The following is a 25,912-nucleotide window of genomic DNA, read 5'->3' on the forward strand; positions in this document are numbered from 1 at the left end:
AGCTGCTGCGAGATGCCATAGAAAATATTAACATCCAGGAAAAGTAGTAATAGTAACAATCTTGTGTGGGGAATGCTTCATAAAACACAAAACATGAATCTTCTCAGGGATTTTCCTTTTTTTCCTTTTTCTTTTTTCACAGTATACAATTTGCGTGACTTGCAGATCAAACCCATTATTTGGTGGGACATTTTCAAAGTAATTTGAAATTTTCAGGTTCTGTTGCAGCATGTAGAAAAAACATTCAGCTCTTCTTTTTTGTTATTTTGGGTAATTTCTTTGTGTTTTTTTATTGTTTGTTTGTTTGTTTTTTAATCTTAGCTTGTTCCACATGTCATTGATTGAGGGAAAAAGGGGGAAAAGGAGAGCAGCACCTGTATGAAAACAGCCTCTGAGATAGAATGCAATGATTTCACAGAGCAAAGTTGCAGAATTGCCTCTTTTGAGGGGATTTTTTTTTTGTGTTTATGGCCACTAATGTATTAAAGGAAAGCCCTACTGATAATCCTCTCAATTTAGTTATGCACAATAGCCAGCAGTTGGGTTGACAGAATGGTGCACAATCATTCCATCCCAGTTATTAGGATGGTATGATTCTGTGCCATTTGTACTGACTGTTATGTCAGTACAAAGAAAAATTTCATGAGATGCAATGGGTTTTAGTTTATATTTCTTTGAAGATAAAAAGTTATCTCTTATCTCTTAGCAACATGACCTATGCTACTACTTTAGAAACACATTAAATATTTTACATGTACTTTTTTTACATGCAAATGTTTATTAGAACTTCAATATTCATACATTTATTATATGACATATATAAATAAGTTGGAGAATCATATTTATAAAAAGTATTGAAGAATCCAATTTTAACAGCAGCATTTTTTTGTATACTAAAGCATATTGTAATGAATTAATGCAACACTAAAGTTCATAAGAATCCAGTTTGAATTTGCTAATCTGTGTTGGGCCTTTGCTGTCTAACAGAACATAACTAATTTCCATATGAATTAGGAAGCCTTTATTTTATGAATTTAAGTAATTAATGCACCTCAGTGGACAAGTGAGTACTGAGAACTATATATTTTTGGTTTTACACAAGACCTTGGAGATATACAGGAACCAGGTGTGCATGTGTGTTTCTGTGTGTGTCAAATGTACATAGCTTTAAAATCCACTGGTTAAAGAAAGACAGTCATTTTTACTCTGCCAGCTGCAGAGCAGCTGAGGAAGACATTTAAAAAAAATATTTTTTTCTGCTAAACATCCAAGTAATGTCAGATTGGCCATTATGTATTGCTTATCCAAGGGTGGAACACAAATAATCAACACTTCTTGTCTTAGATTTGGAAAATATTTTTAAGATATATTTAAGAGCAGATGCTGATGGGTTTGTTCTCAACTGCAATTTTCCACTTCTGTCAGAAAGGTCAGTAACTTTGTCTCCAATTCCTCATAATGTGCTGCAGAAGCATTTTTTAAAAGTAAGAAATTGTCTTGTCTTCCTTATAGTAGTCCCAATATTTAGATGGTAATATGAGAAAATGGATAAAGTAACTTTTAGAAGAGCTTTTTGTACCTAAGATTTAAGATACTATTGTTTGATTTTACTAAAATTCTTATTTTAGGTTATATATATTTTTTTATCCTATCCTGAAAGAAGATTTCATCAAGGGCTGTGTGGGTGATGATCTGGGTGGGAAAGAGCCATCAAAAAATCTTGCAAATGAGGAGTAGATTGTAGAGCAGTGTGCACATGCAAGTGTCCTTATTCAGAAGGGGATGTCTAAATGACTTTTAACTTCTTTGTTTACTTCCTATTTTTGATTGAGTGAAATTCGAATGAAATAATTTATTTACCTAAGACTATTTCCTTCTTAGTAAGAAACTTGAAATTGATTTTAACTTGACATATTTCTTCCCTGAAGTATTAGACAAAATCTTTGTCTCATAAATGCATACAGAGGCTTTGTGGCTCATCAGGGTGCCATGACATTCCAGTGTATTGATTCTGTGGTGTTAAAGGGTGACATATTTGGTGTTAACGGTCCATCAGAGCATTGGGATTTGAAGTGTACACTGTAAGAAGCACTGACTTTCCTGTAACATGACAGGCTTGTTAAAGCAGTGGGAGTAATGTTAGTCTTACATAGTTCCTCATGTATAAAGTTTGAACATTCATAAGATTTTTGTATGATTATGCTAATAAAATCAGATAATATTTCTAAAATTCTGAAAATAAAATTTATTATTAAGTTTTTTGTAAGAGACACCACCATTCTGCATTTTTTCATTTGCAAAATTTCTTGGCACCCAGAGCTTAAAAGTCACTCTTGAAAGAAGCATTTTATTTTATACTGTGTTTTGTTAGGTTTTTTTTCTTATATTTTTTTTCTTCTGCAAAATGTAATCCATCTTATGTAAAGATCTTAACCTTTTTTTTTTAGTGTAGGTTTTAGCAGCATACAGGATTTGTTTGCATTTCATGTAATGGCTCTTCTCTTTATATTGGAGACGAAAGACACCTAAGTGTAAAGTTCCAGTTTTATGTTGCCTTGAAGGGCATCAAATACAGACCAAAAGAGCACGTGAACCACAGAGGGTTAAAAATGAGCGTCTTCTGGTTTTCTGTCTTTCAGGTGAAGTGTGTTTTTTAGTTTTAGTGACCTGGAGTGTTTTCTTTGGAAATAACATTTTTATTAATTTTATAGTGTTGATTATAATTATTGTGCAAAAAATAAAATCAGTGAAGTAAAAAAAGTGAGCTAATTATATCATCTTTGGAAATTAATCAGATTTATGGCTTAAAAGAGTCCATAGAACTCAAATTACAGATGTTTACATGTTCATTCTGTTTGTGTTTGAATACCAGTTGTCCTGCAAAGAAATGTAGAATGTATTTTATATCATATGTTTGCTTTGTTTTCTAACATGAATATTTTACTTAAGCAGATTTGCTAGGAAGTGACAGCTCTGAAAAATTGGACACAATGACTGCTGGAAGAACTTCAGTTCCCAGCAATCTAAATAGTGCAGAAGGGAAAAAATGAAATATCACCATGTTTTAAAGATGACAGTTCGGTCAAAGAATGCTTTTCACTCTTAAAACAAATTGAGTAAATCAAGTAGATCTAAAATGTCTGCATGCATTGAAGATGCAACACCTTTTAAATTCCTTTTATTTTTTTCTTTCCCTCCTCTCTCTTTATAAGCCTATGGTAGAACAATGACTTATTAAATGTAAAACACTCCATGACTAGCATACGTCTTCTGGTTTAATTGTTATCTTTAGATAGTTTTGAATCATAACAGGCTTTCATGAAACATAGTTACATAGAGATAATCTATATAAAATTTGGTAAAATGAAACTGAAATGAAGTCTTATACTCTTCAGAATTATATTTTGTAAATAACTTCAGAAAAATATTTTTGCCAGATCTGGTTTTCTAAACATTCAGTTTCATGGGTTCCTGCTGCACTTCTGTGGATCATGAACCAAAAAGTTGATCTGGCCTGTTTGTTTCAATCGTTTTGAGGAATTAGCAAGCATTTACAAAGACGGGTTTTATAAATGGGGTCTTTAAAATAGGGGGCGTGGGAAAGTTTATTGAGCATGGCTCTCCACTTGAGCAGATGTAAATGCTCATAATCAAATTCTTGTTTCTCAGGGGGGAACAGTGAGCAGTGGGGTAAATGAACAGTGTATGTTCCTCTTCTACTTTTCAATGTGGCATAAGACATGCTGCAAGTGTATGTTCCCTTCCCATTTAATTCAAAATATTTTGCAGAAAGACTTTAGTGAGGTTTAAAGTTCTGTTGAGAGTGGAACCCACTATCCATAAAGTAAAAACCCTGTGTGCTACCCACAGTCTGTGCAGATACTGACAAGGAGACACCAGAGTTCATGCTGCTGCTTTCTTCATGTTCTGCAATGAATTGCTCTTATTCGGCAATCTGCTGCAACACAGCTTAGCTATTGTATTATGCTAAAAACTGTCAAGATATTTTCCTTCTTTTTAGTCCTCTCTACAATATTGCAAAATTAATTTGCAATGTTTTAAATGTAGCAGATCCAAACAAAGGATCTACAGCCTTGGATTTCTCAAGTTCCTGCCTGATACACAGAAGGGACTTAAGTATTTTTCATCCTACAAAGCAGAGGGTATTTATGTACCCATACCACCTGCTTGTTTGTTACTAGGAAAGCCAGAAGTTGGAGCAAAGCAATAATTTTTTTTTCCTTCAGATATGTTACATGAAATCTTTAAGAAAATGTCTTTGAAGGTCTCTCAATTTCTTGAAGAAGCTAAGCCATTATTTAGAAATTTCTCCAAATAGTTCTATGTTTGTGGTCATCCAGAGGAGGAGTCAAGATACAAGAAGTAACTACTGAAAAGGCATCAGGGTCATGCAAATTTTAAGATGAAATCAGCTCAGGAGTCTTGTTATTTGAAGAAAGAGAGAGAGGCCTTTCGTTTGTAAAATGCTCTACAGTGATGCAGAAAACCAATTAAAATATACATGAAGTATACACTCATTTTTAATTTCTGAGACATCCTTCCCTTTGAAATAGACACCCCCACAAATAAATATCTAGAATTGTAACCCATCAGTCTTGGCTGGTGTATTCTGCTTGCCAGCCAGGTTAGGCAGAGTTCCATTGGCGTTCGTATGTCTCCTGAAACTTAATTGAAAAAATATTTTTTGTTGTTCATCCCCCCCTCGAAGGTATGGGGCAGTCATTTTAACATGTTTTACTCCTGAATACTATATCTGGTAACATTCTAAGTAGGGGCAGCCATGTAAAAATTAACTGGCCTATCCTTCTGTAACTTACCTGGACAGAGAAAAGCCTATTCCCTCTGCATATTAGATGTAATTTAAAAGGTAAGGAATGGAGACACATTTCAGACTGATTTTGGGTCCTACAATAAAAATTTTACTCATTCACTGGAAAAAGATTTTTTAAAATTTTTGATCAAATATGAGAAAAAACCCAACCCTAAACACTAAACTAAATCTGTTAATAGTGTAAATTTAGTACTCCCATATGCAAATTCCGAATATATATTAATTTGCCATGAGGAATTTATGAGCAAAAGTATTAGTAGTTACCTAAAATCCAGAAGTGTGTGAACTATTTGAATCACCAGAGTGCAATCTAATGTGAGGTAATTAATCTGATCTTACAAATATTTGAATGCAACATTTATTGCTTTCCACTGTTCTGATATTTTTCATATGAATTCTCAGCATGACAGCCTAATTTTGTATGTGACATTATTTCACACATATAACCATTGTCAAATCTAGCTTAATTTTGTTCATTCTAGGTTTAATTTAAAAGCATGTCTAAGAAATTAAAAGTCACATCATTAACTGCTTTATTTCCCTTATGTTTTTCTTCATTCTACATCATATGTTAAAGATAGAAATAACTTTCTCTGTTTCCATTAACGAAAAGTGAATAGAGAAGAAAAAGCAATTGTCTGCAAAATGTAAAAAAAGCTTATGATAATTTGATAAACTTTAGTTAAACCAATCTACCATAGTGTGCTCATAAAGCACACTATAAAACAAGCTCTTGTTTGTTAGGAAACACCATACTGCTCCTTGATAAAGGACTTCAAAAGTTGCAAGTGGTTTAGAAGCATGGAATTTGTGTTTCCTTTGAAAGGGAAGGCAGAGATACAAAAAAATCCCTTCTTGCTTTGAACTTAATTTTAGGAAAGTGAACAGTTGACAATACAGACAGGTTTATGGTATTGTTACAACAATTTAGTGTTTTGCATACATATAGCATCCAAGAATGGCTCTGTTCTTTATAAACGTAGTTTATCATTATGATGCTTCCATAACATAAATGATTATTTAGATGAATGTACAGACTAACTGAGAATTTGTACCCTTTAAAATCCCTTTGATTGTAACTTGGAGGTGCACTTAAGAGGAATTCTGGAAGCCTGATTTTATGTTTTGCTTATTGAACAACATTCCAATGTTGCTTTTTGAATCTTTATTTTACATCTTTACAATCTTTACAATCTTATTTATTTTGAATCTTTTATTTTACATCCATGTTTTCTGTGATCTGTTCAAACAGTGGGTTCAACCCTTGTCTATTGTGACATTTCTTTTCAAAGGGCTGGTAGGCTGGTGAAAGTGCATTCTTTCATCTTCTGACATTTTATTCATAGGTTGTTTTTTTTGTTTGTTTGTTTTGTTTTTTGTTTTTATTTTTTACTGCAGCATCCCTACCAGGAGAGGCATTGCTGTGATCAGTGAGTTTTCTAGGTGAGAGGGATATCTACTTGTAATTTGGAATTTGATAGAAAGGCTGGTAGGTTTGTCATTTCTTGCCTAAGGATCTTGTATAGAACAGTTAAGCCAACTTCCCTACATCTTTCTCTCTCCCTGCTTTCCATAACTTTTTTCTTTTAGTTTTGGCTGCTGTGTAAGTCTCTGCCTTTAGAGCCCTACAGTGTCTTTGGGATAATCTCCTTTGCTGCCTGCTGGATGGAGTTTTATGCGCCCGAGAAGGAGCAACAGGTCTCTGTTTCACTTGCATTAGTGCATTTTGACTAGCGAGGAGAATAAATGCCTCTTTCAGTCAGGGGCAAGCAGGGGGGCTGAGGACTGGTGGTGGGGCAAGAGAAGCTCCTGAAGTCTGTTGTTCCCCAGGCAGAGTAGGAGTTCAGTCCCTGCGTTGAACGGGATTTCTGGCCCATGTCTCCAAAGGCCTGAAGTTGCAACTTTCCTGTGAAGTCTTTTGTGCCCATGAGATGAAAAGTAAGGCTTTCCTTAACAAAGTAAGCAATAAATGTAGCAGTTTGCTATTTCTACCACATTACAGTGATCTGTTTTGAATATAGATCTACAAAATATTTAATTCCTTGAGTAATTCTTCTGCCTCTCATGAACATTTCACTGAAAGTCCTTTCTGGCCTTGTATGTGTGAGTGGAAATCTTAGTAAGCAATAAATTTAACTGACAGTTATAATTCTGTGTAGATTATAAATTAGGCAGTGATTTAAAAAGTCTCCTTTAAAACAATCAAATATTAATGCTTCTAAAAAATACAATCACATTAAAAATAATATTGTCATTTACCTCAGCTTTTTTTATACATTAGACATTGAAATCTTGCCATTCTTAATTTTCTTTCAGTCTTGGTGTGTACAGTGTGATGGCTAGTGGAATTATAAATACATATAATACCATGTTTGAAGTGACAAAGGATCAGTAATAGAGAAAAGAGATATTTTGCCTTTAGGAAGATTAATTCTGGGACTTGGAAAAGTATGTCCTCTGTACAATCAATACAGTTTCTTGTTTTCATCGTTGGCCTTCAGTAGTAGGGGTAGACAGGGATTTTATATATATTAACAGATAGGAGGAAAGTGGGGATTTTGATACAGAAATATTCTTATTTTTCTGTGAAGTAAAATATCTCAAACTCCTTTTCAGAGTCTCAGCTGCACAGGTGTCTATCCCATGTAGATTCATGAGAATAAATATATATATATATTTATTTATGGAATAAATGATGAGATCAGAAAATTGCATTGAGTGAGAAATGGAGGGAGATGGGAAGTCAGATAATCAGAGAGATGTACAAAGTAGGGGTGTGGTCATCATCGGGATAAAGTGCTCTGACGAATGCCAACTGAGGTAGACATTAAAGGGACGATTAAAAGAAAACTTTATTAAGCTGTAAGAGCACGGGAGAGAATCAGGACAATTATTACACTTAGAAGTGAAAGGTTATGTAGATGTGATAGAGATATACATGGGAAAAGCAAAAGCCTGAAGCATCAGAGATGAAAGCAAAACCAGGAGTCTGATGTGCGTAAGTCAAGCAGGACCAGGTAGGTGTCACCACAGAATTCTGAGTGATGCAGAGCAATGCATGCCATGTCTTCTTTTAAATAAATCTGTTGGGAAAAAAAAAAAAGGTACTGTTTTGTTGGAGAATAAGAAATACAGTATTTATATTTAAGTAGTGGAGAAGATGGAAAAGACGGGATAAAGGTCTAAAAGTGTGACTTCATCTTTTATCAAACAGTAGAGCAGAGTTTATATGAAAAAAAAAAAGCTACTGACATAAAGAGCAAGGAAAGATAGCATGAAAATTGAAAATGCCTTTACTGCAAAGAGTTCATACAAACCAATCTGATAACTTCTTTGAAAAGATAACCAATTTTCTAGACAAAGAAAATTTAGTAATCTCTCTCCTTGGACTTCAGCAATCAGTTGATACTGTGCCACCTGGGAAATTATTTGTGCACCTGAGGAAGATGGGTATTACTAAAGGAATCAAAAAATATGTAAGAAATTCACTTAAATGAGATGACAATTGGTTTTCTTGCAAAGGTAAGCATTATAAGAAGTTACTTGAGTCAAGAATCAGTCTTAAGAATATTTTTGCTTTATATTTTAAAGCAAAATGAGTGCAAATGTAATAAAGAGACTTGATTATGGAACAAATATAATAAGGAATTTTTGTGAGAATTAGATTGTATTAGATGAAGGACTAGAAAACCTTCTAGACATTAGGAGTTAAGACTTAAAATAAAAAAAAGAAGAAGTAGTAAATTCAGTTAGGAAATAATTATATGGAAGCAGTAGGAAAAAAAAAGAAGAATTTAATAAATTAAGCACGAGTTACTGGGAGCATTAGTGACACAACAAATTTATTTTTGCAATATAAGGCTGCATCAATTTTGGTGCTGCTGTGAAACAGACATAGTCAGGTCATTTGAGAAGTCATTAATGAGACTTCCTCTGAAAAATTGTTTTTTTATTCTAGTCAATCATTTTCAGGATGAATTAAGCTTACTTTTAAACATTCAGAAAAAGCTGTTTAATAACCATGGAATATAGACTTAGCTGTGGAAGAGACGACTAAAAGGGCTTTGCTATTCAGACTTAAGGCTCTGAGAGACGTGCTGTGGCAAGCTAAAACTGGATGGCAGAAGTTGTTACTATCCTCAAGGCACAAATACTTGAAGCTCTTTTGAATCACTTTGTGAACCACTGCTTTGTATATTAGGGTAAACCAAAACTTCAATACACCCAGCTGAAGACTGCAATAGTACATGAGTTCTTTCATGGGCATGCCATATAATCCTGCCCAGAAGGCTTCAATGCCCATTGGAAGGGTGGAGCAGATGGTAAATATTCCTGTCTCTGACTTTAAGCCACTGCTACATTTACCTCAAAGCCTCAAGAAAGCAAGTGGGAAGAGGAGATGTGATTTCTCTTCATAAATATATTGGGAATTAATATCAGCAAAACTTATTAAACAGTAATACTGTCATAACAGCAAATATGTACCACTATAGTTTAGAAACAGAAAAAAAAAGTTTCAACTTTCTGAGATTGAGGTAACATCAAATATCTTGATAGTTTTGAAATTGAACATCATCTGTTCAGAATAATACAATTACACAGATATTTTCCTTCTAGTAAGTTTTTGTATTCCTAAGAAAAGGCAAAAAGAAAACAACAACAAAACGTGGGCCATGCTTGTAAGGCCTTAGTTCCATAATGATGGATTAAACTGTTAGCAGCATTATCTATGCCAAGATCAAGCTGTTCTGTAAGCTGTTTAAGGAGCAGCACAAACTTCTCAGTGTGAGCTTTGCAGCAACACAAGCATCTAAGGATATTGGTACTCGTGCTTCTGTTTTTCTGTGAACCCTTTTTTTCTTGACATGGCAGTATTGTTCAGCTTTTAAAGAGGCCCAGAGCTTCTGTGGCTTGATTGTAATAAATAACTTAAATAGGTATCATTCTTATCATTACAGTGCTTCTTAATGCAGTACATCAATAAGCAAGATGACTAAATTTTGATAAATGTTTTACAAAATTTGAATGCAAACCATATGGAAGCTTTAATTACTGGGACTTTTTAGTTAGATTAATACTATTTTATCCCACTCTGTGCTTTAAAAATACTGTTAGCAAGTTATATTTCTGGGTATGGTCTACCTGACATAAGTCAATGCATATGCACCGAAGATAGAACAATGGTATCTTTTTAGTGGATTGCAATGAAGACAGTTCTGTGCTTCAGGAATGGCGAGTCATTCTAGTAAATAGTATTAAATAGGCAATTTTAAAAATATTGCATGGCTTCTGTGAGAGTGGAGTAGAGAATTAAATGGGATATATCTTATTTTGGCTTTCATTCCTAACTTCTACTAAGAGAAGGTATATGCTTATCATTAATTTACAATATTTTGTGTTTGTTTTGAAAGAACTGATTCCTAAACATTTAAGTGGATGTGATTTTTTTTTAAAATTCTAAATTATAAATTCTTTATTTTGTGGTGATGAATTCATTCCTTTCAGGTCAATGGCATGTCCACAGTTCTTCTATCTATAACCACAGTCTTTGTGAACCAGTAGTCCTCTAGTGTTTAACATCAAGAGGGGCTGATATGTCACCATGTTGTTGCAAAATCTGACTATGAAAATAACATAAGTGGTGGGATTTGACAGATTCCTAAATGTTCAAAAGTCATTTGTTAGCATAGTATGAGAAGGAAATCAATAAACCAGGAAATTTGTAAAGATAACAGATGATAGATGTTTCTTTTATCAATTTTATGCTTGTAATGATGGGTTAAGAGGAGAATTTTGTGTTTGGTTAGGGTTTTTTTGTATGGGTGTTTTGTTTTGTTTTGTTTTGTTTTTTTTGTTGTGGTAAGAGCTAAAAATATTCATTTTGATGGACTTGATTTATGTAACATGCAGAACTCCGTAGTCACAGAAAAAACATGACAAATTAAATTTAATTGAGGTTGGATGAGAATGCATCCAACTTACTTTAGGTGTGTTGCCCTTTAAAACTGTTTTCTTTAACTTCTCTTTTTTTAAACTATTATTTTCAGAATTATTAAATTATTATATTAATTTAGACCATACCTTATTACAGAAATTTTAATTATTAAAATCTTTGCATCCCTTTGTGATCATGTGTAGAAGTCCTCATTAATTTCTCATTCAGAAAAGAACTGTTCATGAGTTCCATTCTGCCTATTTTTTGTCCTACTTGTGGCCTTTACATATGTATAGAAATGGCACAACATAAAAAAGTGAATATTTTCTTTACTGATTAATTTCCTTTTGTTTATTTAAGAATATTAAAATTAACTTTCCTTATGTAACACATACATTCTAAGGAAATACATTCAATACACTTTCTATAGTTCCCCATATCCTATTTTGATTTCTGTCACAAACTGGAAATGAAGTTACATGTGTATAAGAAGTTTAAAAATAGGTTAGAAGTGTCTTGTGAAATGTAACAGGAAATCTATGGGTGTATATTTTTATCTGGCATTTTCTGTAGTGGGCAAAAATGAGCATGTTGTGCCTTTCAGTTCCGTTCAAGAACGTTGCTGAACTTGTAATCTGTCACATTTTTAGTCATGTACACATGTCAATCAGATGAATATATAATATATATTGCAATCATAACAGATTTACAGACAGACATATAGTTCTAAGAATAAAGTGAAATGAGTGGCAAAACCCCCCACAATAAAAATGTACTTGCAGAAGTTAATAATTCTGAGTTTGAGTAATATATTATGGCTGGGATCACCATACTCTGTTAAAGTGTGACTTCTCACTTATTTAATGAAAAATAATTACAATTAGTAGCAAATATATCACTAATATATCACTGATACTAAAAGGTCACTTCCCAATGAATATGTAAGTTAAGAAAAAATGAGAAACAGAAATAAAGATCCATAAATAAATTTGGGGTGGTTTCTCCAATAATTTTTATGCACTACAACATTGAAATTCTGGAAGCAATTTCCCATTGAAATATCCAGGAAAAATAAGTGTAACCTATCAAGAAATTATGTGAAATTATGTCTATGATAAGCAAGTGTACTGAGTATGTAGTAAGAAACTTCTAGGCCTATATTTTAGTATTATGGACTGGATTAGTGGAGAGCTGCAAGCATCTTGTTCATAACAACTGAAGTAGTGACTATCAATTCTTCATTTAACTCTGGTGTGTGTGCATATTTGTGAAAGGAAATGGAAGGAGGAACAAGACAGTAGTATCAGTTTCATGGAAATTAGCAAGATTCTTCAAGTGCCACAGAAAAATGGGGAAAACAGCACATAATTTAACAGAAATTTGGGGAGAAAAGTTAATTTTCTAATTATTTTCTTTCAATCTTTATGTATGGATGCATCGACTAATGACACAGAGCACAGGAATGTGATTTAGGTGTGAATGTGTCTTCAGTCTCAGTTTGGAGTCCTTCTGTACATATTTCTGATCACCATTGAGCATTTTGAAGCATTGACTTGTCCTGGCATTGTCTTTAGATTGTCATGTGGTATGTAGCACTTGAAGTGCAGGTGCAAGGCCTTCCATCAGTTTGCTCTCTGTGCCTGCAGTGTGTGCCAAAGACTGGCAGGTGATGCAGACTTTGTTGCTCGTTAGGATATAAAGTAAAGAGGCACAACAAATTGCACTGTCATCCTTGTCTTTGTATGCTGCATCAGGTGTAGTGAAGGTAATATAGACACACACACACACTGAGACTTCCATGATTGCCTGGGATTTAATGATATAATGTATTGCATTTGTGACAAAAAAGATTCAACATTTTGTTTCGTATGTGCCACGTAATTTGTTTTGCTTGTTTAAACTTTTCTGTCACAATTTATGATTTGATTTGTTAACTGAAAAAAAACCAAACAACTGGTATCTGTCATACAAGAAAGGTCTGTTTATAGACGGTATATGTTACATCTATGGATATTTTTTACCTCAGAAATATCTTATGAATGCACCAGATGCTCACAATTGTGTTTATATTTTGGAGAAAGGTATTTAAAATACATGTTAACAGATCCCTGTTCATTGCATACTGGACAAGTCTACCATTCCAGACAATGTACTCTCCTTGAAGATGGCAAAACTTAATTTTTATATAAATTTGAACAGCTGTTAAGTTAGGAATTTTGAGGTACTCAATGAACTTAAATGAAAGGTACAGATAGATTGATAAAATAGGTAGGTAGGTAGGTAGGTAGGTGGGTAGGTAGGTAGGTACATTACCTGTATTTTTATTGAATACTTTGGCCTATTTAGCGTTTTTGCTGTTTTGTCAGATTAAGTCAGTGTAAATTGAACAACGAGATTTGTAAATAATTTGGTTGGTAATGATGAAGAATTTTACTGAGGTGTGAATGCATTCCTTCTACAACCAAAAGAGAATATTTTGCTTGCTTGTCCCAGGTGGCTTCCTGTAAGAAGATCATATTTAGATTGAGTAGCAGATGTTATTATTTGAAGACTTTTAGGAGTCTTTTATGGATAATGTTCATAGAGGAAAAGATGTTTTATAGAGATTCTTGACATTGCTCTCCTACTTTTGTGTTATTTGGTTTTAAATTTACATGTGTGTAACAGATTAGAAGAAATTATTCATTAAAATAAGGATGCAGTAGTCAGTGATGTTAAATAAATATAAATTATTAATAATTCAACAGTACTGGAAAAGCTGAAAAGACTGATGAATGCCAACAAAATGTGTTATGTAACTACTAATAATAGGTTAATTTTTTTTGTGTGTGGATGACCCAATTCCAATTGATGTTTTAAGTCCTGATTCTGAAGAATATATTGGACAGAAACCTTCACTGTTTATCACTAGATGTGCATGTCTATTTAGTGTCTCATTTCCTTCACAAGCATATTGATCAAAGTGAGTCAAAGGAAGAAGGTTCTTCCATAGTTCTCCATTTTCTTTATATCCACCTTAGAGTAAGATGGTTAATATCTGGCATTTTGAAGAACGTAGATGTTCATAGAACTGTTATTGTATACTGTATGTTGCCCTTCAAATCTGGCTTGCTCACTCCATTTTATCTGGTAATTGGGTGAGAGAGATGAAGGGAGAGAGGAGTTTCCTGTTTGTTTTCTTGTAAAATTCCCATTTTCTGCTTCTTTCAACTCTCTGTACTGCACTATTAATCCCATCATTTAATGAAGACGAGTTATGCTCATTACTGATACCTGAGACATCCATATTATTTTTACTCTGTCTGCAGTAACTCTGAGTAAGAAAGGGAAGAATTTATAAATCATTCTAATTTGTCTATAATTTAAAAACAGCCTGTTTATGGGCATAGTTCACTTAATTCCTTTTTCTTCTTAAGAAATATGAAACAGTATGCTTCTGTACACGTCTGTATGAAACAGACAGTTGTAACTGTCTCTGCTGCCAAAATAGTTATTCTGTGGAATATGTTTGGACCTCAGGGAAGAGAAGAGAAATTTTTTGCTCACTAGTAAGATCCATGGTAGAGGATTTAGTCAGCTAAACCCTACTCACATCCCAGTAAGCAGACATATATTTCTGTATTTTTTGTAGGTGGATACAGTGCAGACCACGCAGCACCCTGGCCACATTGAGGAATCATGTAAAATGAATGTATGTGCTCGTAAGTGAATTATTTATGAGTTGACACTCCAACTCTAAGGGATGTTGGATCACAAAATCCATGAATACTCTTTACTCTTATGTTAAGGCATTGATTCCCAGGGGGCAGGGTTACTGCAGAACTAAGTGGACCTTTAAGGCAAAGCAAAACATGAAAACAAGAAAAAAAAAAAACAAAACATGATAAAGCATGATAAAAACTGCTTGAAACAAGAGATTCAGATTACATTTTGGATGCATTTGGAGAGACATTAAATGGAGAATGCAAAGAAGCAAGAATCCAAAACAGGAAAACAAATGGTACATAGAAAGGTTTGGTAAGCAGAACTGATCGTAAGTGGAGGAAGAAGATCAAATACCATCTAATTCAGGAGTATGAATAGGATGAAAGCACTCACCATTTTCTTCTTTGTTCCATCTTTGAAAGGACTGAAATTTGATTAGATGATTTGTTGGATTAGTAACTGGGAGATGAGTGTGAACAAGGTTGAATTTTCAGTGTTTGAATCAATAAAGTATTTGTGGTTTGCTGAAAAAAAACCCCAAAAAACAACCCTGATTATATGCTAGATAAACAAAGAAAAAATATACCTCAGGACTGAAATTCTGGAAATCCAGAAAGAGTCTTAGTATTTGAAAAACTTTGACCTGCTCAGGGACGTGAGAGAGAGTGTGGAAGAGGATTCAAGTCAAGTGGCAGAGCGTCCTTAAGATTCTGCTGAGAGAAATGGCTCTCAAAGGAAGTTGAGGTAGATACAAAGAAGAAACCAAACATGCTAAATGACTATCAGCAAATAGGGAAATCAACAGCCATCCACATGGTGCACATACAGTTTAGTTGCTGAAGACAACTGAATTCACTTGGCTAGAGTGCTGCACACCAGAATAATTGTATCAAGGATTGTACAACTGCCAGTATCAAAATCACATATACAGAAAATCTTGAAATCTGCAGTTACTACTGAGCTATATACATCACATAAAAACAAAGACTATAGTGCCAACTCCAATTTTAGATGTGTAAATATATATATATATATATATATATATATATATATATATATATATATACACACCAATTTTTATATTCATTTTATATATGTATTTGGGTATTACTCTATATATCAGCTTATGATTTAGAGAAAGGCTGACTATTTCCTCCTAAATAATTTATTTAGTCATATCCTTCATCATGAGAAGCAAGAAAAATGATATTTGAATAATAATTTTCCAACAAGGTCTTTTTCTTAGGAATAAAGCACAACTTCAGCATATTGAAGATTGTGATGTAAATCTGGTATAGCTGTGTGAGAAAACTACATGATATTCATAACAAGACTCTATGTTGTGACTTGCCTTCATAGTATGGCTTTTTGACTATATGAACAAAAGTACTGGAAAATACTTTTTCCCTCCTGATTGTTATGCGTTTATGTCTGAATTAGCTCATCCTTTGTGTTTATCCCTTCAAAACTGATAGTCTGCCACTGTTCCCCATTTGGAGTAATTAGTTCTGAGTGGAGGAATTTATGATACAGTAGGGGCTTTGACCTCTTTATTGTACTGAGATATATTATCAAACTTCAAAGTCAGTAGGCTGCTACCACATTGATTTTGTTTTCTGTGAACAAAATCAATGAGCAAAATTAAAATAAAAAAATCAATTCTTTCATTTTTGAATTGATTCAGGTTTTCTACATGGACATTGTTTATTTAAACTTGATTGCTAGTCTGGAACTTCAGTGATTCTGCATAAAATAAATTATTAATAAAATAAACAAAGAAAATTAAGACATACTGGAATGAAAAGGAGAAAAGATGCAAAAGAGATCAAGAAAAGTACAGTTTTCTATTGGAATGCATTGTTTAGGACTATCAATAAAGATTGGTGCCATCATCTTTGTCAAAAAAAATCAGCACACAGGTTGCTTCTTTTGCATTTTCTATCCCTTTTCTTCAGCTCAATTGATGCTTAGATATGGCGTATGAAATACCTGCAGTCCATGGATCATATTTTGTGAGACCATTTCAGAGCATTTGTAAACCTTACCTAAAGATGAAAGAAGAAAAAGGAAAAAAAAAATCAAAATATTCAGGATGTAACATTCCACAGAAATAAATACACTAAATATGCAAATATATTTGTGAAATTTTCAGCTTTTTTCTGAATATAAATATTATCTTAGAAAAAAATTTCAACGTGGAACATGTCAAGGCATTGTTAAGTACCTCTGATCAGATTCTTATCTCAAATATAGCAATTTTATTTCAATAAAATTATTCTTTAACTGAAAATGAAATCGAAATTGTGTCTTCTGTATTCATTGCAATTTCATTCTTCTGTATTTAATTTTCTGGTCAGAAGCAATTGTGAAGAAAGAATCCTTTAAAAAAATTTGTGGAACTACTCTAATTTTCAGATTTCAGAGAGTTTAGCAGTCAAGCAATTTGTATGGAATAAAAGCACTTTTATATTGCCTCCTGCTACAATACTAGTGAGGAAAGGGCAGCAAAACAGTGGGAGACCAAATGAAGAGTTTTTTTTCTTCTGTTATATCAACTTGCAAGATACTGGGAGCTTCAGAATTGCAAGTGGTAATATAGCTTTTATGAACTATTTCTTTCCTCTTTGCCTCCTACGGCTGCTTCATTGTTGGGTAGTGTCTTTTTTATGTCAGAATGAAGGAGTGAAAGATATTTGTGACAAGTGACATTCTACTTTCTGTTTGCTGTTGTCCTGCTTGGATGAGAGAAAAATCACACCCTTCAGACTCTCATTTTCCTATATTTTAGGAAAAGGTTAATTTAGAGCTTTTAAAGACAAATCTGAATTGTCTTATTCATATGACCAGGCCAAATAAACCCAGAGCTTTCTTATATAAGATCACTCTTTTTCCAGCATCACTTTATTTTCAATTGTTTTATACAAGAACACTAAAGAACAAGATTATGTCAGTAGAAAACTATCAGGCAAGTTGTGATATGCAATTTTTTCAGCTAGTACAAAACAAGTTAGATAAATAATTTTTTACAAAGCAAGTTAGATAAATTATTCGTGGGAATATTATATGAAATGGCAACCAGTGGGAAAGGGAGCTAAATGGCACAAGATCTCTTTTTCTCTTCTTAATGGTTCTACTTCTGGTGAATGTGTACTGTCACAATTGTAGAGGCACTCTCAGTGATGCCAAACACAATTTTACATATAAATGGTGCAGTAGAAATGGTCTTCGTGGTCGTACTCAGCTTGCTAAACTATCTGTCAAACCTAGACTAAAGGATTAAATGAAGTAAACTTGCACCACCCAGATCACACTTTAGTCTCAGGGTGAACAACACAATTCAATTCGAATAAATTGTTTTTGCAAAGGCTCATAAACAATTTAAAATCTTCACCTGAGACTTCTCAAGCTTATAAAAAAACTCTGTCTCTTCCTGCAAGTTTCATATAGGCCCATAAGAACAGGTTCTTGGATTCACCCACTCACCATTTAAAAAGACTGGACAATCCATGCTGTAACCCGTTACTCATTTTACTCTTTCAGAGTCATTCAATAGACTGAATTTTGCTGAGCTAGTAAAAGATAGCTTTGTACTCTCAAATGCACCAGCTATATTTAAATTTCCAATGTATACTTAATTATGCATTCTTACAAACTCAGTATTATCTCCCTTTTCATTGGGGAAAAATTAAGCTATTGTGCTTGCAGACATTATATCTGACTTTTGACATTTCATTTAGGGAAAACTATAAATATGTGAAATGCTGTTCCGTCTTCTATTTTGTTCTCAATATTTTACCAGAATCTACATTAAGAGATGACAAATATGACAAATGTTTTAAATCCTTTCTCTCACCATGAACATGCCTACAATTTCATTGCTTAGCATTAAGCTCTTTGTTTGTTGGAATGTGTTCCTGAAATATCAAGAAGCCACAATTGAATTCTCTTCTTCATCATACCCCAGTAGATTCCCATTTCAGCAGTGAGTTTTCCTTTGATCTGCTGTTCCTAAGAATGGCATCTATCACAGGAAACCAGTCTGTTGCCCTTTCTAAGGAATTTATGGTGCTAATGAGGAAAAAAAAAGAGGTTTGTTATGACTCCTGGCAGTTAGCACAGAGCCCTCAATATTCTTCAGTAGTGGAATTCAAGAAAGGCATTAATGTCTCTACATTTAATTTAAAATTAATTATCTTCCAAATCAGATTAGTTCTCACATTTAAACAGTCTTATTCTAGCCCAGTAATACTAATTTGAATAGCAACTGCCAACCAGGCTAATTAAAATAATTCAATTTTTTATTATTTACTTCTATAAATACTATATTTATTTATATATAATCTATTGGAAATATGACAGACAAAAATGTTCTACAGGAGTTTAATAAACCTCATTATGCTCTATAGCCTATTTTATCAGGCTTAATTATCTGTTTGTGTTATATTTTGCGGAGTTTTTATTCTGGAAAGCGGGATTTTCAGTTGGCTTTTGACACAAAATAACCTTTCTTTAAACAGTGAAACTGTGTGCAGACAATTGTTTCTGGATAAAAGGTATCACTCCTTGACTATTGTCAAGAGCAATTTTATTTTAGCAAACACAAGCAAAAGAGTGGTATATAAACTAATCAACCTCATAAGAAGTGTGGGCAGAGTTTGATATCATAAATGTCTATCCGCTTTTCCTTTTTACTCTTAGAAGAATGATCATTTTCTTCTGCTTTCCAGCCCTGTATTGTGAGAATGATAGAAGCACACAGGGAGTAAAGATAACTCTAGCCAGTCTCAGCTTTCACCTCCAGGAAGGGAGTTAGCATGCACCCAGCTACACAAGCATAATTTTAACAGGTGAATGATGGTTATTGTAAAGTTTGGCATCTCACCAAGTTACATAATGTTACAATCAGTGGGAAGTAGGCATTTGTGGGCACCCTTTCATTCAGCCTAAGCTGTTTTTTCTAATATTTAGGATGAAACCTTTTTTGGTGTCTCTGAGAGTCTAAAGAGAGACTTAATCTCAGAGGAATTTTATGTGTTTAAGCTCAAAATATTTCTGCATCTAATGTCAGTTAATATGGAACACTTTTAAGTAGAAATGTCTCATCACACTTGGTTTGTTTCAGCATACATCTAATGATAGAAGACAGTTTGTATATTTAACTTTACTGACATCACAACACCATTTCCAGGGAGGGGCAGAAAATCAGTCTATCTGTTGAAGGGCTAGAAACCAGAAAATTCAGTCTCTGCTCCTAGATCTGCCACTAGTACCCACTTCTTTGGGGTTACGCCTATGAAAAGGGTAATTTTCATTGTCTCAGTCAGAGAAAATGAGAAAATTCTTTGATCCATTTGTTTTTTTGGTGAATTACTTACAAGGTAAAGTGATGAGATCTATAGAAATATCTTTAAAGAGTAGTATGATGTTATAGAAATCCTTCAATATCTTCCATTTCACTGAAGATGGGAGAACTGTTTTTCAGAGCTAATCCTTTTCTTTTTCTAAACAGCTACGAACTGCCTCCTGGCCAAAGTGTTTGAAAGAGATATTAACTTTCATCACTATGTATATGGGACAGTTTATATATATATATATATATATATATATATTTTTTTTTTTTTTTTTTTTTTTTTTTTGGTCCAAAAATACTTTGGATTTAACCATGTTGCAATTAAGAAAAAAAAGTTGCAGGTTACATTTTTTTATGTTTAAATATTCTAATATTATTAAAATTTATTATTAAATTTACATTTTATGTTGATTTTGAATATAGATACCACATCTGTTTTTATACAAGTATTTAATGCCTGTGAAATATGACTATATTGACATGGTTAGTGGGTAAAGTCTTCCAACAAATTGGAGAAAAGACATGGAAGTAACTAATTCAATAGTGTTGTGAAACCATTGATTGTATACTCAGTGCTGGTAGTGACACAACGATACATGAGCTTTGTCCTGAGAAGCTTACGTTATAAAGAGAAAACTAGACAAGCTGGGCAAGATTCAGTGTTTTTCTTGTTGCCTTCATCCTGCTTCCATCCCTCATTTTGAAATACTCCCTGTGGACAGCATTAAAAAGTTGTGAATTAAAGCTCCAGGGAGCCTGAAAGAAGCAGCTATAGGCACTGTTGTGGAATAAAAAGGGTAGACTTCCTGATGCAATTAGTCAGGTGTTTCCTATGCATGATAAAGAGTTTATAGTGCAAAGAAGATGGTGAAGGAAGAATGAAAATTGTACAGTTACATGTGGCTGTAAAATTTATGTCCTGTAGTGACACCATGTCATTCTCAACTTCTTTTTCAGATGCTTAATGTATGTGAAGTCTGAGCATCTTGCAGAGATAAGGAGTTGATAATTGCTGGTTACCTGTTGAGTTCAGTTTTTGATCTTTCAGGGAAGATCAGTTTGAATATTTTTAATAATCTGACTATAGTTCTTGAGCAAACCTTGTGCCTTTCTCATGTACAGACATTGGATCATTCCTAAAGTACTTTAACGGATGTAGGCAGCTAAACCAAATAAAATCTCTAGATGCAGCCTCTGGTTTCCTCTATTTTTCTTACATTGATGGTGTTGATTTCTGACATTAATATTGAAATAATGAAAAGGTAAAGACATAGGGGCAGTACTAATAAACTGTTTTAAAAATTTTAATCTCCCATTTAAAAAGTAAATTTAATTTTAAATATAGCATTAGATTTTAAATATTACACAATTTCATTTTGTACTGTGTTGTGGAGCACTTCTATGCAGCCTTCTGCACTTTGCTTTTAATCATTCTCACTGAAATTAGAAATGTCAGTGAGCAGCATCAGATAGATTTTGATTTCACTTAAAAAGTTATTTTGGATACATAACTTTTGAAAAACACATACTATTTTTTACATGTCTTCAGGGTGATTTCTTATATTATTTTTTTGTACTTTTTGTTGAGTTTGTGGCTTATTTTAATACATGTCAATGTTAGAAGTACTTTCAGAAAAATAGGATTTATAATTATGGGAGATCAGACAGTAATGTCAGAATCTCTGCTTTACAGAATTCATTACTGTAAGTAATGATAGAAGATGATACATTAGCAAATCTTGAAACAAGGCAGAAGATTTTTGAATTGCCATTTAGTCCATCAACTTTCTAGAATCCCCTTGATATTTTTTTTAACATTTCTGCTTATATATAATACATGCATGCAACAGGACATACTTCTATCTTATCGCCTACTTCAGTAGAGGCTGCAATTATACCATGAGTTTCATTAATTTCAGATGAATTATCTGTTTACTATGTAGAACTGGGAAGTGGGAATTGGGGAACTTGTTAATTACACTGACCTATTATCCTGGGATGAAAGAAGACACCTTAGATCTCTGTGCCTTGACTGTCTGGTGCATTAAATACATTTAGGACAGCTTACATTACAGTACATGGTAAGAATTGCTTCAGTAAATTCTATCCATAATACATGAGTGTCAATGGGAACTTGCTGATTTATGCCCTAACATAAAATTTAGGGAAACTCTTCGCCTGCGCATGTGCAGTGTTTTTATAAGCTGAAGTTAAAAAATTAGAATCATCAGGTCTGGCATAATAATTTCAGTTTTGCCATTGTCAGAATAATAATTTTTAATCCTATTAATATGATGGGGAAAAAAAGCAGAGAATTGTCCTTAAAATGTAACCATTTCATTTTTTGCATAATTTATTGGAAATATACTAAAACATTTCTCTCATAGTGCAGCAACTCTGCTGGATTTCTGGTGTTCTGGCCACGTTGAACTGCACCAGGAGAGACTTATAATGACTGTTATAGTTCATGTAGGAAATAGTGTTGAATTTTCAAAAATCTTTCCTATTACTTACTCCAGTGATTAAGTCTTTGAAACAATATGACCCTTAAGTGTAACTACCAGGCAGATGGACAGATGGTTATCCACATCTTGCAATAACCAGTGTGAATTCAGCCAGGTGCCAGGTAGGAAGATTCTGGACATCTGTATCCTCTCTCTGGCTTATTCATCTGTCTCTCAGGGCCTGTACAGATGCACTAGCTGCTTCCCTGCAAGCCATAACCAGGAAAGATATTGGAATTCTTTGTCCCCAGACATGGATATCAATGGATGGAACGAAACTGGATTCTTAACTCACTGTGTGAACTTCATGATTTTTTGCACACCAACAGACTTTATGTTGCACATATCTAATGCCTCAGTGTACAAGTCCAAACTTTCATAATACTTTGCAGTACTGCATTTTAGGACAGAATATAAATATGACAAATCTCTTTTTTTAGGAAAAAGTAGAGTGAATAATGTTACCTGAAGAAGTACTACTATTTAAAAAAAAAAATGGAAGATTAAATTATCACTAGATCTTCTGATACTTAGTTTTGCAATCCACTGAAATTCTGCTGAAGAGATTTGTACTTTGTGTGGATGGAATGGCTGCTAATCATTCTTCCCTCATCTATTATCTTATTCAAATTAATACTGGTAAGCTTGAAAAATCATAAGTAGCTTTAGCCACTCTGTAATCTGCTTTTAATAGAAATAGGAATGGAATATAGCCCATATGGTAACCTGGATGATCTATCTTGAATTATTTCTGGGATAAGATCAAATACATACCTGAGTTTTGGTTACATACCCAATCTCAAATTATTTTCATTAAAAAAAAAATCTCCTTTAAATGCACTTAGGCTGAGGCCATCTGTTAATTTCATAAACCCTAGAGCCTCATCCTAAGTTTTTATACTGAATAAACCATTCCTACACTATCTTACCAGGGAGGTCATAACATCAGAGGAGGCAGTTGTGAGATGAGCTTGGAGTGCTGCATACTGGAGTAAAAGGATGAACAGCATTTGACTTTTAAAAGACTTCTGACTCAAGGAAATAAAAGGAAATGCAAGTCAGTGACTTCAGGAGGGTTTGAATCAGGATTTAGTGTGGTAAAGTGTCAAATTTTCTGATGTTATATATGACTAGGTGAGGATAAATAGTATGCTATTTCATAGAAAAGACTTCCAAATAATGGCATCAACCTACAACAGAATAATAAAATACTTTGTGTTTTTACTAGGTGATGGGTTTCTGTTAATTGAAAGAGTAGGTGGTTTTAGAGAGAGAGAAAAAGGTGATTTAAAAAAAAATCTAATATTAACTCCCTCTTGGGGTTTCAGACTTGTGCTTAAAACAATAGTCCTATGTTCCTGTTTCTGAACTAGTCATTAAGAAGAATATGCAGCAGAGAAATCATAATTTTGACTTCCCCTTATAATTATAGATCCTTATCTGTATTACACTGTCAAGAGACTACTACAGCTGCTAAAAAGAAGCCTTGCTTCAGCAGTGAAAAAGCAGCACATCATGTATTAAAGCTAACAGCAAGCATGCAAATCTTAAAATGATTTATCACCAGGGTGGTGTTGGGGCACTTCTAAACCAGAGGGTTCCAATCAAGCTGTGTGAAGTCTGCAGTGATACAAAGGAACATTTTTCTGATTGTCAGAAGGTGCTATGGGCTCAAAGTTTGCTTTTGCATTTTAATGGCAGTATGAAATGCTGTGAAAATATGGAATTTTAATATGTATAAAAGTTCCTCATATTCTTTTTTTTCTCCTTGTAGACTCCAGACAGTTTAAAATACATGAAGTAATTACATTTCCTTAAAGTGTTTTATTAAAGTTGATTGATTTCCCAGAGATATTGCTACCTGTCACTGAGAGCTGTTGCTGTGACAATTGTTTATTGTAGTGTAACAATAGCATCACATTCCTTGGAGTAATATGTGAGAATTGGATAACATAATGGACTTCCAGGGCCTTTGTGAAACACCATTTTTTTCTTTTGCTGATTTTGTATTAAATAAGTACCAGCCTGTGTTTGTGGGTTAATATATGCATACCATTTGGAATGTACTTAGTGACATTATGTAATTCACAGATGTTTTATTATTCATAGTACTGTGCATTCATAGCTCTCTGTAGTCACTATTGTGCAAAAAATCTAATGAGGGAGAGTCTGTGTGTGTTTTGCTGCTTCTTCAGTCTTTTTAAATTCTCATTTACTCATTCACAAACAGAGGGATGTGGTACCCTTTCCTGCATTTTGACTCCTAGCATGGAAAGGATTAAAAATACGGACTTCTCATAATTTGTGGATGTTTATTTCCTATCGCAAAAATACAGGGTAGGACGCAAAATATCCCAAGATCTTATCTTTCCACTGTAATTGTATTGTACTGTAATTTATCCCTTTGAGAGGAGGTGGTTTGTCTAAGTATTAGATAAGGATTTTATGTACACTTTTTACAGGCATAAATGAAATCACACCGTTACAGACAGAAGTGAACTAAAGAAAAATGAGAAAGGTCCGCAGTTTCTGTTGTTGTTATCTTAAATCATATTAAAAATGCTTTCTCCAGCTGGTTAACCAATTCACTTTCCTTGATTTCATCATCTGATCAGCACCAGACCACTAGCTGATGAAAGAGAAAGTCCTTGTTACTGATTGCAGTGGCATTAATCATTTTCTATTAATAAAAAACCCATAGTGTTTCAGTGCAGTAGTTCTGCTGAAGAACTAATAAATCAAAAGAATTAAATGATCTTCAAAAATCCTTACTGGAATCAGAATTTTTATTCAGAATTTTGATCCCCTTTTTTAAAACATCTTTCTTTGTTTTCTTATGAGTTTTTTTTTTTTATTTTTTTTTTCCTGTGACTAATGCATTCTTTGTCACACATTTTTGAACCAGCTTTTATCTTTATCCCTGCTTCATTGGACTTTCTGGACTGTGCAACCATAAACCCTTAAATTGGGTTTTTCTATCACCATATTTATCATTATTTTATTGCATGGTATAATATCCTTTTAGTTATTACAATAAAATGTAGCAATTCACTTGGTAAAAGTTTATTCTCACTTAAACATTCAGTTCTTCAGATTTAGCTTGTGTGCTTTTTACATGCAGTGGCAAGTTCTTGGGATTGTGTTTTTTCCTTTTTTCCTGTTTCTCCATGGGGAATTATTCTTCCCTGGGAATGCTTTTGGTGAAAACTGAATCTCCCTGTGCTTAAGTTCCCTGGTGTACGGGTCTGTCATCTCTGACTACCTGACTTTGGGGAAAAGAAAGATGTAGTCCTATGTAGTTTAACCTATCTCTCACTAATATCTTGCAGGAAAAACAAACCAATTTGCAATGCTCCAGCTTTCTTTGTCCGGCTAGTAATAGCCTTGCCTTCACTGAGTCTGGGATCAGTATTAGGAAAGCAAACACCTTGAATAAAAAGATATGACACTTTTGTAAATGCAGTACTTTTACACTTTAAGTGTTTTGAAACTATGCTTTCGATTTATTTAATATTCAGTCATTCACTTTGAAGTTCTATTCATTTATATACCACTGCAGTAAATAC

At 33.6% G+C, this 25,912-nt stretch overlaps 1 protein-coding gene across 10 annotated transcripts in view; it reads left to right on the forward strand.

The window, feature by feature from the left end:
* PCDH7 (protocadherin 7) overlaps window positions 1-25,912 on the forward strand; it is a 269,546-nt gene that overhangs the window by 38,605 nt on the left and 205,029 nt on the right. For 7 of the 10 annotated variants that reach the window (XM_038134885.1, XM_038134883.1, XM_038134881.1 and 4 more), the window contains one exon: window positions 14,419-14,478. The exons of the other annotated variants lie outside the window; for them this stretch is intronic. In XM_038134885.1, coding sequence (XP_037990813.1) covers window positions 14,419-14,478 — 60 coding nt within the window. The remainder of the gene's footprint in view (window positions 1-14,418; window positions 14,479-25,912) is intronic. 10 annotated transcript variants of the gene reach the window in all.

This window comes from Motacilla alba, chromosome 4 (assembly GCF_015832195.1).
Source record: "Motacilla alba alba isolate MOTALB_02 chromosome 4, Motacilla_alba_V1.0_pri, whole genome shotgun sequence".
NCBI classification, from domain to species: domain Eukaryota; kingdom Metazoa; phylum Chordata; class Aves; order Passeriformes; family Motacillidae; genus Motacilla; species Motacilla alba.